The sequence below is a fragment of the Mus caroli genome, chromosome 5 (genome assembly GCF_900094665.2).
Source record: "Mus caroli chromosome 5, CAROLI_EIJ_v1.1, whole genome shotgun sequence".
NCBI lineage: Eukaryota > Metazoa > Chordata > Mammalia > Rodentia > Muridae > Mus > Mus caroli.
Window position 1 is genome coordinate 60,055,833 of NC_034574.1, and position 17,021 is coordinate 60,072,853.

The 17,021-nt window shown below is 44.9% G+C and overlaps 1 protein-coding gene across 13 annotated transcripts in view; it reads left to right on the forward strand.

Annotated features, from left to right (window-relative positions):
• Positions 1 to 10,088: 10,088 nt before the first annotated feature.
• Positions 10,089 to 17,021, forward strand: part of Limch1 (LIM and calponin homology domains 1) — a 310,330-nt gene continuing 303,397 nt past the window's right edge. For 3 of the 13 annotated variants that reach the window (XM_029477939.1, XM_029477943.1, XM_029477942.1), the window contains exon 1: positions 10,140 to 10,345. In XM_029477939.1, coding sequence (XP_029333799.1) covers positions 10,250 to 10,345 — 96 coding nt within the window. In that variant the 5' untranslated portion in view covers positions 10,140 to 10,249. Of the gene's footprint in view, positions 10,346 to 17,021 lie in introns of all 13 variants that reach the window. The other 10 variants (XM_029477940.1, XM_021162641.2, XM_029477944.1 and 7 more) reach the window with 6 other exon arrangements.

Sequence of the window (17,021 nt, forward strand, 5' to 3'; positions counted from 1 at the left end):
GCCATCCACCTGTCCATCTATCCCTGCACTAAGTTGCTAACTGCCAAGACGTGAGTGCCGATCTCACTACTACACCTTGAACAACAGTGCGGCGTTAACATACACTGTAGTGATAAGAAGAATACATATGTCAGGGGCTGGAGAGATAGCCCAGCATTTAAAAGTATCTATTGTTCTTTGAGAGGATCTGAGAATAATTCTGAGCGGCCTCATCACAGGCTTTGAACTTGCTATCCTCCTGCCTCAGCCTTCCAGTTTCTGGGATTTTAGGCGCCTGATGAAATACCCGGTTGCAGGCTACATTCTAAATGAATTTCTTAGCTTGGTGTGAGGAGGTGCTTGGACCACAATCACGTATAGTCTGTCTATAAAGAGGATTGGGTTTACTTTTACTTATGGTCAAAGGAGGCTCATTGCTACCTCTTGCTTCACAAACCCAGAACTCAGGTCATGACAAGGAAGCCTTCTGCTTACTTCTTGTGTGGTGATGATGGAATATTTTCTGATCCAATCTCTTTTTGAAAGAGAGATAGGTAGCTATAGATAGATAGATAGATAGATAGATAGATGATAGATAGATAGATAGATAGATAGATAGATAGATAGATAGAGTGCTTTATTTTTAATGCCCCACATGGCATAGGCTCAGAGCATCAGATGTTAGTGGCTAAGCCAGGGAGAGGCCTTTGAACCATGACATCTGTTCAGACCTGTCAAATGGCAGTCCAGGGCTCACTACTCTGCCTTCATGTTTTCTCATTTTGTCTCTTGAGCATTTCTGCTCCCTTATTCACAGGCCAGCTGTGAATATTATTTACATTTTGTGGAGAAACAGTATTTACAAGAGTTTTGTAGTAGGAAAATTATTCAGTCTGTCAGTAGTCTATAAAGTAAAATTGCTGTCCTCATATTTTATTAGAAGATCATCATCATCATCATCATCATCATCATCATCATCATCATCATGTTGTTTGAGACAGGGTTTCTTTATGTAGCCCTGGCTGTCCTGGAACTCACTCTGTAGACCAAGCTGGTCTCGACTCAGAGATCTCCATGCCTCTGCCTCCTGAGTGCTAGGATTAAAGACATGTGCTACCACTGCCCGGCTTAAAAAAATTATGTTTGAATATCATGAAAAGCAAAGCAATGACAATTCAAAGTATCTCTTCGACAATTCCTTAAAGGTACTCAGATCTATTTTTTTCAATACATACTATTTCTTTATCTTATTAAAACAAAATTCTTTTCTCATATAATATATCCTGATTACTGATCTCCCTCCCTCTACTCCCCCCAGTTCCTCCCCACCTACCCTCCCATACAGATCCACCCTTTTTCTGTTTCTCATCAGAAAACAAACAGGCTTCTAAGGGATAATAATAAAATAAAATAAAATGTAATATAAGATAAAACTAACACATCTGAATAGGACAGAACAGACAGAGGGAAATAACATGAGAAACAGATGTAGACCTACTCATTCACGAACTGAGGAATCCCATAGAAATGCTAAATTAGAAGCCACAGTGTATACCCAAAGAACCTGTGCAGGCCGTGTGCATGCTGCCCTGGTCTCTGTGAGTTCATGTGTGCGAGGATCCTGTTGATTTAGAGGACCTTGTGACCCTGCTGCCTTCCCATCCCCTCTGCCCTTTACAACCTTTCTGTCTCCTCTTCCACAGTGTTCTCTGAGGGAAGGATTAAATGGAGACAGAGTGTTCTGAGGTCTCTCACTCTCTGCAGGTTGTCTGGCTGAAGGCTCTGCATTTGTTCCCATCTGCTGCAGGAGGAAGCTTCTCAGATGATGGCTGAGCAAGGCATTGACCTATGAGTATAGTAGACTATCGTCTTATTGCTTTATTCTTCCAGTAGCACAGAAGTATTAAGTTTTACCGTAGGTCCCTCAGCTATCTAGTCTCTGGTTTTTAGTCACCCAAGCAGTGTTGGGTCTGGATTCCATCTTGTGGAGTGGACCTTGAGTGAAGTCAGATATTGGTTTGTGCCACCATTGAACTAGCATATTTGCAGGCAGGACACTATTGGAGATCAAAGGGTTGTGGCTGGGTTGGTGTTTACCCTTCTCCTTTGTAGTGTTCCGTACCTTCCTGTACCAAAGATGCTAGCACATAGGTGTGAGGCTCTAGGTAGGCACCAGACATCTCCACGTTTAATGAGTCACATAGGTGCTGTCTTCAGCAATAGGGCATTGTTGACAGTTTGTGGAGAGCAAACTGTGGTCTTGTCAACAGCCTGGGTCATTTGGGGGCCCCCATGGGACCTCTCTGACCTACTTTGTTATAGTGTAAACTACTATAGTATGGTGACAGGGAGAAAGATGACTAATGTCGGCTCAGGGGATCAGCAAGTCTTCACCACAAAGGTAACATTGAACTCAGTCCTTGGTGAGCAAGAAGTTTAGTAAATACTCGTTTACATCCAAGGATAGATCTTCCAAATCTTGAACATGCTGGAATTTAGAGTTGTTTGTGACAATCATTTCATTTGCTTCATTTTATGTCTAGTGGTTGTTCTGGCTTTATTTCAATTACCTTGATAAAGCATCTTGGCCAAAAGCAATTTAGGGAGAAGATGGTTTATCTTCTCCCTAAGAGCTACAATTCCATGTTATAGCTCATCACTGATGGGAACTCAAGGTAGGAACTCAAGGGGCTAGTGGTATACCCACAGTCAAGAGCAGAGAGAAATGGATGCGCCCACACTGCTTGCCCTCTCAGTGCTTTCTTCTAGCTCTCTCTTGTCTTAAATAGTTAAGTACTCCTGCCTATGGAATGGTTCTCCCCACAGTGGGCATGGTCATCCTACATCAATTAACAAGCAATACCACAATTCACAGTCATGCCCCAAAAGCCAACATGATCTAGACAATTCCTCCACTGAAGATCTTTCCTCTGGTGATTCCAAGTTGTGACAAGGTTGTGACAAGTTTGTAATTAAAAACTATTATAGCGGTCATACCTATCTTGATTATAATGCTATTAATTTATCGTTATTACTCACTTATTACTGAGTGGCATCTTAGAACATAGGTACTTTAGGAATAAAATTGAGACTCAGGGCTAGAGATGCAGCCTCTGCATCCAATCCCACGCACTGCATACACTGGCCCAGTGGCACGTGCCTATAGTTCTGGCACTTGGAAGATGGAGGCAGGAGGATCAGGAGTTCAAAGTTCATCTCAACTACGTGATGAATTGGAGTTCAGTCTGGACCACATAAAACCCTGTTTCAAAATCAAAATGAGGCATTGAGGATGTAGTTCAGTTTGTAGAGCACTGGGTTCAATCCTCCTCATGGCATAAACCAGGCACAGTGGCACATGCCTGTAACCCCGGCTCTGGGGACATGGAAGCAGAAAGATGAGAAGTTGAAGGTTAACTTTGGCTACATAGTGATTCTGGGCTAGCCTCAAGTAACTTAAGACCTTTCAAGACAGATTTGGGGTGGGAGGAAGACTCAGAGAGATTAAATAATATAGTAGTTAGTGTATTGCAATGAAAGACAGGGCTGGATTGAGACTCAAATGGGGTTGTTATGGAACGTACCTCTCAACAAATGCCACAGACCAAGGGCTGTAGCTTTTCTGCTTTGAAATTGCTGCCATGGGCTGGAGAGATGGCTCAGCAGTTAAGAGCACTGACTGCTCTTCCAGAGGTCCTGAGTTCAGTTCCCAGCAACCACATGTTGGTTCACATCTATCTGTAATGGGATCTGATGCCCACTTCTGGTGTGTCTGAGGACAGCTACAGTATATATATATATATATATATATATATATATATATATATATATATATATATATTTCTTTTTAAAAAAAAGTTAAAAAAAAAAAGAAACTGCTGCCACAGGGCATTGAAACCCCACAATGTTTCCAGCCAGTTTCTGAAAATGTCAGGGACACTAAGGATCGGCCATTGTTGCAATATCAGGGATCCTTTGCCAGTTGGCTCAAGGACCTCTGGACAGGCTTCTCTTCTGATTGGCCCTGCCTCCTTTGTTAAGGCAGTTTCATGTATGCTGGCTTCAAACTTCCTAGGTAACCAAGAGTGGCCTTGAACTCCTAATTCTCCCATTTCTACTTCCTGAGTTCTGGGATAATAGGTGTGTAATACTGTGCTGGCTCCTCTCTGTTCCAAGTCAGTTGGCGTCTACTGACTCCCTCCATGTTTTTGCTTGAGGAAAATTTCCTAATTAAGTCCTCACACCTGAAAATGCTCCTCAAAAGACCCAGACTATCATACCGAGTTTGACCTTCAAATCTGTGCTTTAACAAGAACTAAGGTTGTATCTAAGCTAAGACTCTTGGAAAGATACATCAACTTTTGTGAGCTTGCATTAATCTGTTATATCTCAGTTATGACACCAAAACTCTGAGCAAAATGGACATTTTAGACTATCAAAATGAAAAAAAAAATCTGTTCTTCAAAGGATGCCACAAAGAAAGCAAAAATTAAGGCTACAGATGGGTCTGCAGTTAGGAGCGCTTACTGCTCTATCAGAGGACCAACTTTGATGCCAGCATCCATACTGGACAAATGAGAAATGTAACTCTAGTTCCAAGGGGTCTGACATCCCCTTCTGGCCCCCATTGGCACCCATGTATATACACATACACACATGACAAAAAATATTTTTAAAGAGAAAATTCAACACATAGAATGGGAGAAAATATTTGGAAATCATATATTTGTAATAGGGATTTGTATTCAGAATATGTTAAGAACTCTCATATCTCAACAATAAAAGAAAACATAATTAAATTAATATATGTTTTTGAAAAGCCAGGCATCGTGTTGCAGACCTGTAATTCCAATACTTGAGATGCCAAGGCAGGTGGATCATCATATGTTTCAGGGCTGACTGAGCTATGTGATGATCCATTAAAAAAAGGTGAAGAGAAAGACAGACAGACAGACAGACAGACAGACAGAAAGAAAGAAAGAAAGAAAGAAAGAAAGAAAGAAAGAAAGAAAAGGAATAGATACGTCTCCCAAGGAGATGTGTCACTGGCCAATATTCATAGGAAAAGATACTCATTGTCATTAGCATTAATTTAAATGCAAGTTAAAACCAATCATCAAAGACTGAGGATGTAGCTCAGTTGACTGAAAGTTTGCCTAGCACTTGAGAAACCCTGAGTTTGATCCCCAGCAAGGAAGCATAAACCAGGCATGGGGGTACACAGGCCTGCTCAGGAGGCGGAGCCAGGAGTGCCCTTGGCTTTACAGGGAGGTGGAAGCCAGTGTGAAATACAGGAGAGTCTGTCTCCAAAACAAAGTGTTACATTCCATTTCATATATACTGGCATGGTTACAATAAAAGTCTGGGTTTAACACAGGGAGCATGTTGTTAATCTTAACACTCAGGACGCAGATGCAGGTGGATCTCTCTATGACTTTGAGGTTAGCCTGGTCTACACAGTGAGTTCCAGGCCTGTAAAGGGCTTCTTGGTGATACTGTGTCTCAAAAAAAAAAAATCTCTGAGTGGTAAGGACACAGAGAAACTGGAACCGTCTTGTGATGCTGGTAGGAATATAGACTCGTGTCGATGTAAAGGAGAACTGTCTGGTGGTTTGTTAACAAGCTGAACATTAAGTCATCTTGGCAAATACACAAGAGAAAACATATTTCCATACAAACACGTGCACATGAATATTTATAAAAGCAGTATTATCAGCAAACCCCAAATGAAAACAATACGAATGTCCAAGTCATGATCAGATACACAGAATGAACGCTAACACAGTGTCAACGCTTTTGGTACTAGAAAGGAATGGAGTGTGGCTGTGAGGGTCTACACCACCCCTAGTCCCAGTTACTAAGCAGACTGAGGTAGTAGCATCCCTAGGAATTTGAGCCGGTCTGGAGAACATAGTGAGGTCATATCTCTTGAATAATTAAAAGAAGACAGAAAATTGACAAAATACTGATATTTATACATGCCGTAACACTGCATGGATGGGTCTTAAAAATATTTCAAGAAGCCACATATGAGAGGCTATGTATTGTGTGAATCAAATTATTAAATTAATTAAATTAATTAATTAATGCTAGGACTGACCTGGGTATAGGCATAATGTTTTTGTACACTGTGTTAAAATTTATCCTTGAGTTATTCAAATACTGATTTCTCTGCCCTCATTTTCTTATTTCAATTCAGTCAGGGCATTGTAACTTATACCAAGACTCTCCTGTCTCAAGTTTGTGTAAACAATTCTTACCATTTACTCTTTGTCTTGTCAATAAGTACTGATCACCCAATAGCTGGGCAGAAGAGAGAATAGGGTAGGACGTCCACCAGTGGAGGGGAGAGAGAGAGAGAGAGAGAGAGAGAGAGAGAGAGAGAGAGAGAGAGAGAGAGAGAGAGAGAGAGAGAGAGAGAGAGAGAGACAAGAGAGAAAGAAAGAAAGAAAGAAAGAGAAAGCAGCCAGGAGGATGGGGATTTGGAACCATAAGGAAGGGGTCCGCAGAGCAATTGTGGAAACACATCTGAAGCCCAAGGAGTGAGACGGATAATAATAAGCAAGTATCCCGGGCTGGGGCTGGGAGGTAGCTATATTAGCATAGGAGGTTAAGGTAGATCATTTAACTGTTCAGCTATTGAGGTATAGCTTGAAATAAATCTTGGTTTCTCTGTGTGTTTCTGGGGAGCTAGTATAAGGTGAAGAAATACAGCCACTGGATGATGCACTGCTCACATCTATATTGAAGATAATTCTTCTACACCTGGGGCTTTGTGCATGCTAAGCACATGCTCTACCACTGAGCTGGACATGCTAAGCACATGCTCTACCACTGAGCTGGACATGCTAAGCACATGCTCTACCACTGAGCNTGCTCTACCACTGAGCTGGACATGCTAAGCACATGCTCTACCACTGAGCTGGACATGCTAAGCACATGCTCTACCACTGAGCTGGACATGCTAAGTACATACTCTACCACTGAACTGCAGCTCCAACCCTTTGTTATTTTCAGGTCCTGCTATGTAGTCCAGGCTTGCCTCAATATGTATCTCAGGCTGTTCCCAAACGTGCAGTCCCTGTGACTTAGCCTTCCTGATGCTAGGATTATGGATGGGCACTATCATAGTGACTTGGTCAAGAGTCTGAATACTCACTTAGATGTGTCATCTAGGTCACCGGATTCCTTTCCCTCTTCTTCATTTAAAGCCCATGCTGGCAGTTCAATGTCAGTGCACTGGAGTTGTTTTATGAGCTCTTGTGTTTATGTTGGTGTCTTTCTTCCTGCAGACAAGGTCCGTCCTCTTTGGACTGCATTCCCTTAGCTCTTTGCTGCTAGTGGCCCTTTTGAGATCTGTGTTGGCATATCTTCCCCTCCCTCTGTTTTGGATGGCAGGATGCAAGGGTCAGCTGGCCTGTATTTAGCACTAACTAGGGACTAAATGATTCTGTCTTTTTGTATTTAGTCACCATGATGCTGCTGGATGGCTTGAGGCACAAATGTAAGGTGGTCTGAACAGGGGTGGAAAGGAAGTTGGTCATGCTGCTATAGCAGGCCTAGAGAAAGGCTGTCTGAGTGCATGTCCTAGCTTCCTCATGTCCCCGGGTTTCTCACGTCAATGGGAACAGGACTAGAATAAAGTTTGGGTTGGTTACCTATTTGTATTGCAATGAGACCTGTGCTTTGCTCCATTCAAATGCCATATAAGTAGTTTTCAAAGTTTATACACTATAAGTCACCTGGTTCCCAAACAGAGAACTGTGCTTCAAGCCTGTTTTGGGTTCTATCTCTGTGTTGTAGTGGCAGAATTCTACCCAAACTAAATTCAGACTATTAACAGATGACAGATTTAGCTATGGTAAATACTTGCCTACCTCTAGTCACCCTCAATGACCTCTTACCAGCATCCATTCAGAGAGATAGATCCACTGGCTTTGCGTCAATCAAGAGCATTGTATTGCATAAAAGTTTCCTCTGAGATTGCAATATTATATCCTGTAGGGAAGCTCTTTAAGCAGGAAGGTAACCAACTCAAAGTAGCTTCAGGAAGTCCCTGAAACTGACCAGATTCACCAGGCCCTGACCTGGCAGAGTAAGCAATAAACACTGAGTATCCCCCTAAGAAGAGCAGAGCCAAGCAACAAAGAAGATTCTCCAACAAGCAGAGCTGCAAAGAAGAATCCAGACCAGGCCAGCTGCCTAGAAGAAGCAGGGGCCAGCAGAGCTGCCTGGAAGAAGTTTAGATCAACTGAGGCACCTGGAAAGGGTACTCTTCACCCATTGAGCTGCCTGCAGGCTGTGCCATGAGCTCTAGGTTCCCAACTTTGTGAGCTGTCACCCATGCTGGGGTGAGCTTTAGTGATACAGTTGTCTTTGAGTCCTTTCTGCGACTGTAAGTAACGTCTCACCCAAATTCCTCTAAGTAACCCCAATGAAACTCATTGTTCACCAAGTTGGATTTGCGTTGTATCTCATCTGTCACAGGATCCATCTCTGGGGTAAGTAGACCTGTGGGTTGAGTCTTCCCAGGAAAGGTTTGTCACAACACCCTGAGCTTACTGAGCCACAGATGAAGTGACTGAGCAAAACTAAGGGGTGATAGAAGGAAGTGGGCAAAGGTGGGAAACCAGGGGGATTTACCATTCCTGGGCCTGAAGGGAGGAATGGGTCAAGAGGAGACAGGACCCAAGGAAAGAAGACATATGTTGCTTCAGAGTGGTGGTGTCAGTAAATCCTCAGGGAGACAACAGCGTAAATACCCAGTTTCCTTCTCCACTTGTCTCTCCTCTAGGCCTCTCCCAGCATGCTTGCCTCCCAAATGCACTGGTGCAGCCATTTCAGGAGCAACATGAGCAGCTTACTAAAAATCAACTGGCACCTTCTCTCCTCAACACAGGCCATCTCTTACCAGATAGCTCGTTCTACAACATCTTTTGATTCCCTTGTTTATTGTCTGCTCCCCAGTATGAATACTGGTATTGTGAATATCTAGAGAAAAACATACAGAGAACGGTGTCTCATATAGCTCAAGTTGGCTTGTGCAATGGATGACTTTGAGTTTCTGATCTTCTGCTTGCACCTAGTGAGTGCTGGGATTATGAGCTTGTACTTCCAAGGACATGATGCTGGGGACAGAAAGCAGGGTGAGCTGCATGTTGGGTAAGCGTTCTCCCAACTGAGCTATATCCCAGTCTAAGTGTGCGTATCTTGAAGGCAAGATCTTAGAATTGTGTCTTGCTGTGATGAAACACCATTATCAAAGCAACGGGGGAGGAAAGGGTATTGGCTTACATTTCCCTATCTCGCTGTTCCTCATCAAAGGAAATTAGGACAGGAATTCAAGCAGGGCAGGAGCTGATGCAGAGGCCATAGAAGGGTGCTGCTTGCTAGCTTGCTCTTCATGGCTTGCACAGCCTTCTTTCTTATAGAATCCAGGACCACCAGCCTAGGGATGGTGCCACCCAAAACGGGCTAGGCTCTCCCTCGAATTTTCTCAGTTAAGGTTCCCTTGTTTCAGATAACTCTAACATGTGTCAACTTGACATAAAACTAACCAGCACACATTTTAGGAGTTTTTTTTTGTTTTTTGTTTGTTTTTTGTTTTATCCCTCCCTGCCCCCACCCCATCCCCCATCCCCAATCCAGCAGTCCTAGGTTCCTAGCTTGGTGGTTGGAGAATAATAAGAGCTGAATAAATCCTTTGAATGAGTCAACAGGCTAAGGCCCAGGTAGCTTGCGGGGTGTCCCTCCCCTTTTAACAGAAAGATCTGGCAGTTGCCTTCTGAACACCTTAGAGTGCTGGGTCCGGAGCTGCAGCTCTAGGCCTCAGGTCTGTGGCTGGGAGGGACAGCAGGTGCCAGTCAGTCCTCCAGTTCTGCCGCAGTAGTGCTGTTTCCCCGCCCAGCTTCACCCAAGGTGCAGCCCGACCGGCTACCCAAAGTAGCCGGCTGGAGGCAGGACAAGCGGGGTGGCGGGCAGTGTTCCTCCCACGGTCCTTGCGTGAGCCCGGGAGGGACGCCCGGAGCTCCTGGCAGGTTATTTTTAGTTGGGGGAGGGGACGAAGCGGCGGGCCCGGGCGCCACTGGCTGAGGTGGCCACGGTGTCCTCCGGCAGTGCGCGCCGCTGTCCTCGGGGACCTGCGCTCGGTGGGGGCGGGGAAGGCGGCTGGAGAGCGCTGCGGGCGGGAAGGGGCGGAGAGCGCGCTCCTGCGGAGGAGGCTGTGCTCATCCCGGCGGCCGAGCGCTCCAGTACTCGCCGGGCTTCGCAGATGGCTTGCCCCGCTCTCGGTCTGGAAGTCCTTCAACCCCTGCAGCCCGAACCACCTCCGGAGCCTGCCTTCGCCGAGGCACAGAAGTGGATCGAGGTAGGTGCCGCCACCGGCGGGCGGCCTTGCAGGGGCGCCCCAAGCTGCTGCCCCGAGAGCAGCGACCTCAGGTCCAGCCTTCCCCCACTTTCGTGGCCAGCTTCCCCAGGTCACCCTCCGCGGCCTTCGGAAGGCTGAGATCCCCTGGCGTTGGGGCTCTGGGATGGTGGGCGTGAACAGGGGGGGACACTGCGGTCTAGCTGTGCGCCCAGGGGCAAGAGGCTGTCCCCTGAGCCTTCATCCCTGCTGCCTGCGGAGCTCGCAATCTCTGCTTGGTTTGCAAGTGCTGCTCCGGGAAGCGCAGTGCGAGCCGTAGCGCTGCAAAGGCTACAGGGGCTCGAGCTTCCAGAGCCCTTTGCGGGAGCCGTATTTCGCATTTCGGGGTGTCCCGCTCTCTGCTCCACATTCCCTTGGCCTCTCTCTTCGCCCTTCCGGAGCAGAGTTGGCAGTGTCACCACTGAGGTTCATACCCATCCAAGCCTCTTGGCTGTGTTCTGGCACCCGTTCAGGTGCAAGGATGGCGCAGAGCACAGCGTAGAGGGGAACCTGCAAGACCTAGTTGCGAGTGCCCTATCCGCAGACACGCTGCCCAGCTATCGGTTGTCCCAGAGACCGCAGGGTGGGCTGCAGCAGGCCGCGTACCGGGCCAGGTTGGCACATTTCACTTCTTAAATGGCTCGGTGGAAGGCCAAGGAAATCACTGGAGCTCTCGGCTCAGTCCAGGAAGCGCTCGCTGGGTGATCCTGATTCATGATGTCTATCTGCAGGTGCAGCTCAGTAGCCCTGCTATTCTGAAACAACCCGATCTTTGGGTTCAGGACGCGTGGAGGGCGAGAGTGGGAGAGGTGATTTGTGATCCACTCTTGGAATTCCTATGAACCACCTTTTAAAATGCCTTGTAGAAGAGGAATTTGGCCAAATGGCGCGCAACCCCCTTGGCCTGAGAGTTCAAAGGAGGATGTGTGCAGCTAAGTCCGTGACCAAGCAAGAATACGCTTCATAGAACTCAGATGGTCGCTTAGCGACCCCATCCCCACCCTTGGGACAGCCCAGGTCTCCAATGTTGGTAGGGTGATAGAACTATAGGGCTGCAGATTTAAACCTGCTGAGTGGCTGCAGAGGCTATTGCTATAAGGCTCAGCCACAGGCCGCCACCTTTCAGGGTCAACCAGCTTCATGGATGCAAAAAAGCTCCTTAGTGTTTGGAGCCATCTATTTAAAAACGGAACTAAGGAAACAGAATATATACCAGGCACCATTACTAAAAGTCAGAGCTGGCGTGTCTCTTGTAACTACCAGATGTAACTTACTACCAGATGAGAAAACGACGTTAGCCTCTTATTTTTGATGTAAGGCTTATTTTGATGGAAGGCTTGGAGCATGACAGGTGTTCTCTCTGAGTTTGGGGCTCACAGGCTCACTGGAGACGTTTGTAGACAGTAGTGGAGAGTTGTGTGACAGCCTCTTTCAACTTCTTGAATTTTCTTTGGGGAAAAATTAGCCTCTGTTTTCTCATAGGCATGTGATTTATTCCCAGTTTCTTTAATTGATAATAATATTGACACACATGTCCTGCCTTTAAAAGTGCGTTGTGCGTTGTGGTATAAACTCCATGCAGGATAGAATGCAAATCTGAATCTCACATCTCTGTGAATTTTGGAATATGTACATATATTTATTACATCTCCCTATAGATCAAAATATATAAAGATTTTTTCCTGTTGGTATTTCAGGCTAAACATTACACAGCGTAGAACATTAGCTTTCATATCAGCTGAGGAAAGGAAGAGACAGTTTAAGAAGGCAGCGCCGGGTTAAGCGCTAAACACAGTTTAGAATGACTCTTGATACTTTGCCCTTTAAACCAGTCAAAGACAGTGAAAACCCAAATGGTGTGCATGTGGCTTTAGGACCAGGCTGCCCGGCACGCTGCGTGTGCATAATTGAAGTGGCCTATCTCCTTTCCTCAGTGGAGTTGGATTTCATCAAAAGGGGAGTTTCCTCTCCTAAGCCCAGGCTGGGTAAAAAGGTGTGTGTGTGTGTGTGTGTGTGCATTGGGGGAGTGCTCAACACCCCCCCTTTCCCCTTCCCATTCTTGAAATGTAAATGCCACGTTTGCAAACTGGGAGGGGGGGCATAACAGATGGTTTTGCACACAGTTGCCCACTGAACAAAGATTCCTGGGCTAATACAGCAATAATGTGTTTCTTAGTGTGAGCCGCTTCCCGTGGGGATTCTTATCAGGAGACAATCGCATCTCCCCTTAGGGGCCCATTGTCTCTGGCAACATCCTCATTGGGAAGGGCTTTGTTTTTAGGTTTTGTTCCATTGGTGATTAAATTTCCCACAGGCCTTTTTCATTTTTTTCTTTCTGTGCAGTCAGGAATTTTTCAGAAAAAAAAAAAAAAAAAAAAAAAAAGAACACCAAAATGTTCTCCTGGGTGCGCAGGTTAATAAATAAACTTTGCTACTACTCTGTATCTTTAGTTCTGGGCTCCTTTGAGTTGGTCTGTCTAGAGAATTTACATTCTTAATAAGGCTCAGGGAGCAAGCTTCCGGACACAGGTTCTTAGCAAGGAATTTCTCAGCCCCGTAGCCTTGACTGTTTGAAGACCGTCTTACTGGGCAGGAAATATGGCTCAGAAGCCAGGCTCCTACCTCCCCCAACACCAGCTTCTGCTTCAGCTGCCAAAGGTGAACTGGATAATACAGCTGGGCTCAGTCCGGTCACAGACTGAGTAGGGACAGCTGGGTCACATATCCAGAGACTTTTCATGGTTGTAGGAGCAGCCAGAGAGTACCTTAAGTGGTGTTGGGGAGGGTCCTAAGGGGAGACAGTAAAGTTGAGGGAATAATTCACTCTCAGCAGGCAGAGGCAAGGCCAACTTCCTATTGAATTGCCTTTCTAGCTTATTTTCCTAGGGCAGTAAGCTGCACAGTGGGCCAAGAGGCCCAGCTTCCTAGCTGGAAGTCCTTGGGTGGGGACCAGGTCTGTCACTTCTAGCTGAGTGACCTTGGGCAAGCTGCTTTTCCTGTCCTTATGTTTCCAGATATTTTCTTTGAGAGATACCTCGAATTAACAACAAAAACAACAAAGGGGGTATTGTTGAAACATCTGTAAAACAGGACATTAAACAACACCTCACTTTGGAGGAGTGCCGCAGGATTTAATACGTGAATATATTTTAAAATGCTTTAGAATAGGCTTGGTGGTTAAAGCGATTGCCTGGTGAGTGCGTGGATTGGTATTTGGATCTGTAGCGCCCACCAGGTCCCATCTGTAGTTCCAGCACTGGGATCTCATGCTAGCTGGCTTATTAGACTAGCCCATGGCAGGGAGCTCCATGTTCAGTTTCGAGATGCTGCCTCAAAGAACAGTATGGGGAGTGATCCAGGAGGCCTCTTGATGTCAGTGTTGTGGGTCCATATATACAATCACATGCACATGCATGCACACACACACACATACACACAAACAACAAATCCATAAGACATGTGCATGTTAAGAAAGTACTTAGAATAGCACCTGGTACTGCTTGAGTGATGGTATCATAGTTACCATTTATACTACTGTTGCTGTTATTCTTGCTATTACCATCCTTGCTATGACTGTTGGTGCTATTGCTAATAGCAACTGAATTTTATATTGTTCTGTTTTGGTTTCACTCTTTTATTATCTTATTTTATTAATTATTTATTTATGTTTCAGTACCAGGAGTTGGGCAAGTACTCTCTCACTGACATAACATCCCTAGTCTTATATTGATGTTTTGAGACTGAGGCTTGCTAAGTAGCCCAGGCTGACTTTGAACTCTGGGCCCTCCTGGGATTATAGGCATATACCATAACTGCCTGGCACCAAGTCTGAGTTTGAAAGACATTCTTCAGAACTATAAGTTTCGAGTGTACATACTATAATTCAGTTACCTACTGATCTCACTTCATTATATTTTACTTTACTTAATGCTTGATCAAATCTAACTCCAGACAGAAGTTGACGCTATCTCTGTCTATTAATTCTGAATACTTGGGCTATCGATTAAGCTGATATTGCATGCTACTCTTGCTTGCTTTTTTTTTGTTTTGTTTTTTGTTTTTGTTTTTATTTTTTTGAGACAGGGTTTCTCTGTATTGCCCTGGCTGTCCTGGAACTCACTTTGTAGACCAGGCTGTCCTGGAACTCAGAAATCCGCCTGTCTCTGCCTCCCGAGTGCTGGGATTAAAGGCGTGTGCCACCACTGCCCAGCTCTTGCTTGCTTTTAGGGACAGAGGAGAGCCTGTGATAGCTTACCTATGAGATGACCTCACAGTCTACTAGGGCTTAGAAAATTACCCCTTGATATTAGGTTGAACATGTAGTTTTGTACTAAACACCAAGAAAAATCTTCAGTGCCTGTCCCCTGTAGACAGTCCAATACCTTAAACTGGAGATTGGCAAGTTAGAGGCTTATTTTTGACACCCCTTTCTTCTATGCTAGCACTGGTATTTGTTTGCAGGTAGATGATTCTAATATGCCTGGATCTCCTCTCCCATTTAATCTCTCCACCCACAACAATATTAATCTGTTCCAGTCTTTACTTTTCTTTTAAGTGACAGACACTTTCTGGAGGACCAGATGGCCCTTCAGTCGGATTCCACTTGATTTGGATTGGGAACAGGTTGCCAAGCCTTTAAAAGGGAGGGGCGGACGATTTCAGGCCAGCTCAGTGATCTCAATTTGAAAACTTTCTGGATCCCTTTAACTGAGTCATAGCATGCGCCTGGCTTTGTGGTGAGTGCAGCCCTCTTTGTAACCTTGCCAAGTTTCACATGAGTGGGAACCTCACTTTCCTAGGTCCTCAGGGGATGACTTTCTTTCCTTCCACTTTTATTGAGATCTGCTTCTGAAGGTTAAATACTCTGAGGGTATCTTAGCACTCTGATACTGGAAGGCGCCATATGGTTTGGCAGTAGGGGAAATTTATGAGTGGCTTTTGAGTTAATTTAGCATTTGGTGGCCAGTAACTACGACACTGGTGATATCATACTGTAAATTGTATAGTCATAGTTATTCAACTTCTCTGCCACTGTAAGGACTCTTATTATTATTATTTTTTTTTCAAATTGCAGTGAAGTTTAGGTTTGCAAATGTCTCTCCAGCTTTGCTTATGAGAGCTGGGGAGGAAAAAGAAAGCCCTTCTTAGCTGGATAGAGAAAGCTGATGTATAGCCCAGAGCAAGCAGTAGCTTTCTGAACAGTGACATTTAAGTAGTCTGTCTTGTTTGTATACAAGGGCTGCTGTGACACAAAGCTGTCACATGGTCGGAGAACAGTGAAGGCCCAGAGATTTGGGGAAAGGGGAAGTGGACAGGGAGGGGGAGCTGACACTCCTTGCTTCAGCGTCTCCCTGGAAACTGATTGTATCAAACAAACTAAATGGACAGACAGAGCTTTGGCCACGAAGAAGGGGGGAAGGGAGGACATTTGCTTCCAGCAGCTAGAGCTCTGAGCACCCTGCTCCTCACTGACAGATGACAAAGGACCCATGATGTCCACATCTGGCTTTGACTTCATGAGTGGCAGTCAGTGCTAGGTGGGACAAGGCAGCTCTGGAAGTACTGGAAATTGTGGGTTTCTTTTTCTCTCATTCATTAGGTGACTCTCAGGCAGGAGGCAGCATGCTAAGTATGCTAACACTGCTTGGGATACCAAGTTATAGCTATGAAATATTTACTATATATTGGCATTGGGTGCATCTTCTTTTCTTTCTTTCTTCCTTTTTTCTTTTTCTTTCCTTTTTTGAAGCTGAGACTTTCTACGTAGCTCTAGCTGACTTGGACCTTGCTATATGGACAAGACTGGTCTTGAACTCACTGAGATCTGCCTGTTTTTTGACTCCCACCTTACCTGGCAGAACACAAATTCTGTGTTTCCATAGTAGGTACTGTTGTTATCCCCACTTGTAGATGAGGGAGTTGAGGCTATGACAGATTAAGGGTCTTGTCCAAGAAGTAAATGGTAAATGTCAGAGGTAGGACAGGATCCTTTCTTAGACTTTACAAATATATGTCTATATTATATATTAGCATATATTATATACATTAATTATTAATACATGTTACAAATCTATATATTAGTATATGTTATAAAGGATGTGTTTATATATACACTATGTATGTTAGTATACATTATATATATATATATATATATATATTACAAGCATATTTCCACTTATCCAACATTTACAGACAAGGAGATTAGGCTTCTAGGAGTTGGGAAAGGCTCTCCTGATCAGTTTAATTCCATAGCCCTTGCCATTCGATTCCTTATATTTCCCTCACTTAGGACTGTACGCCTCCTGTAAGGACTATGCTTGACACAGTGCTGAGGTCCACCTCTCGTGTGCGAAGAGCAAGCGGATTCAGGAGCTGCGGCTGCCCAGATGAGCCTGTTCCCTTCAGCTTACAGTGTTCTTTGTCAGAACTCAGGGTTGCTCTCATGTGCACAGGCCGCCTCACTGGTCCCTAGTAGGTGGTGCTATCGAGACAGACAGGCTAGAGGGATCAGGCTGCTTCCCTGGCTTGCTTGCCTTCAGACCTTAACCTTTCAAAGGAATGAAGATGGAGTCTGAAGTGTTTTATGTCTGCTCATGGAGGTCATGGATCTCCTTACACTTTTTTTTTTTAATATTTTTAT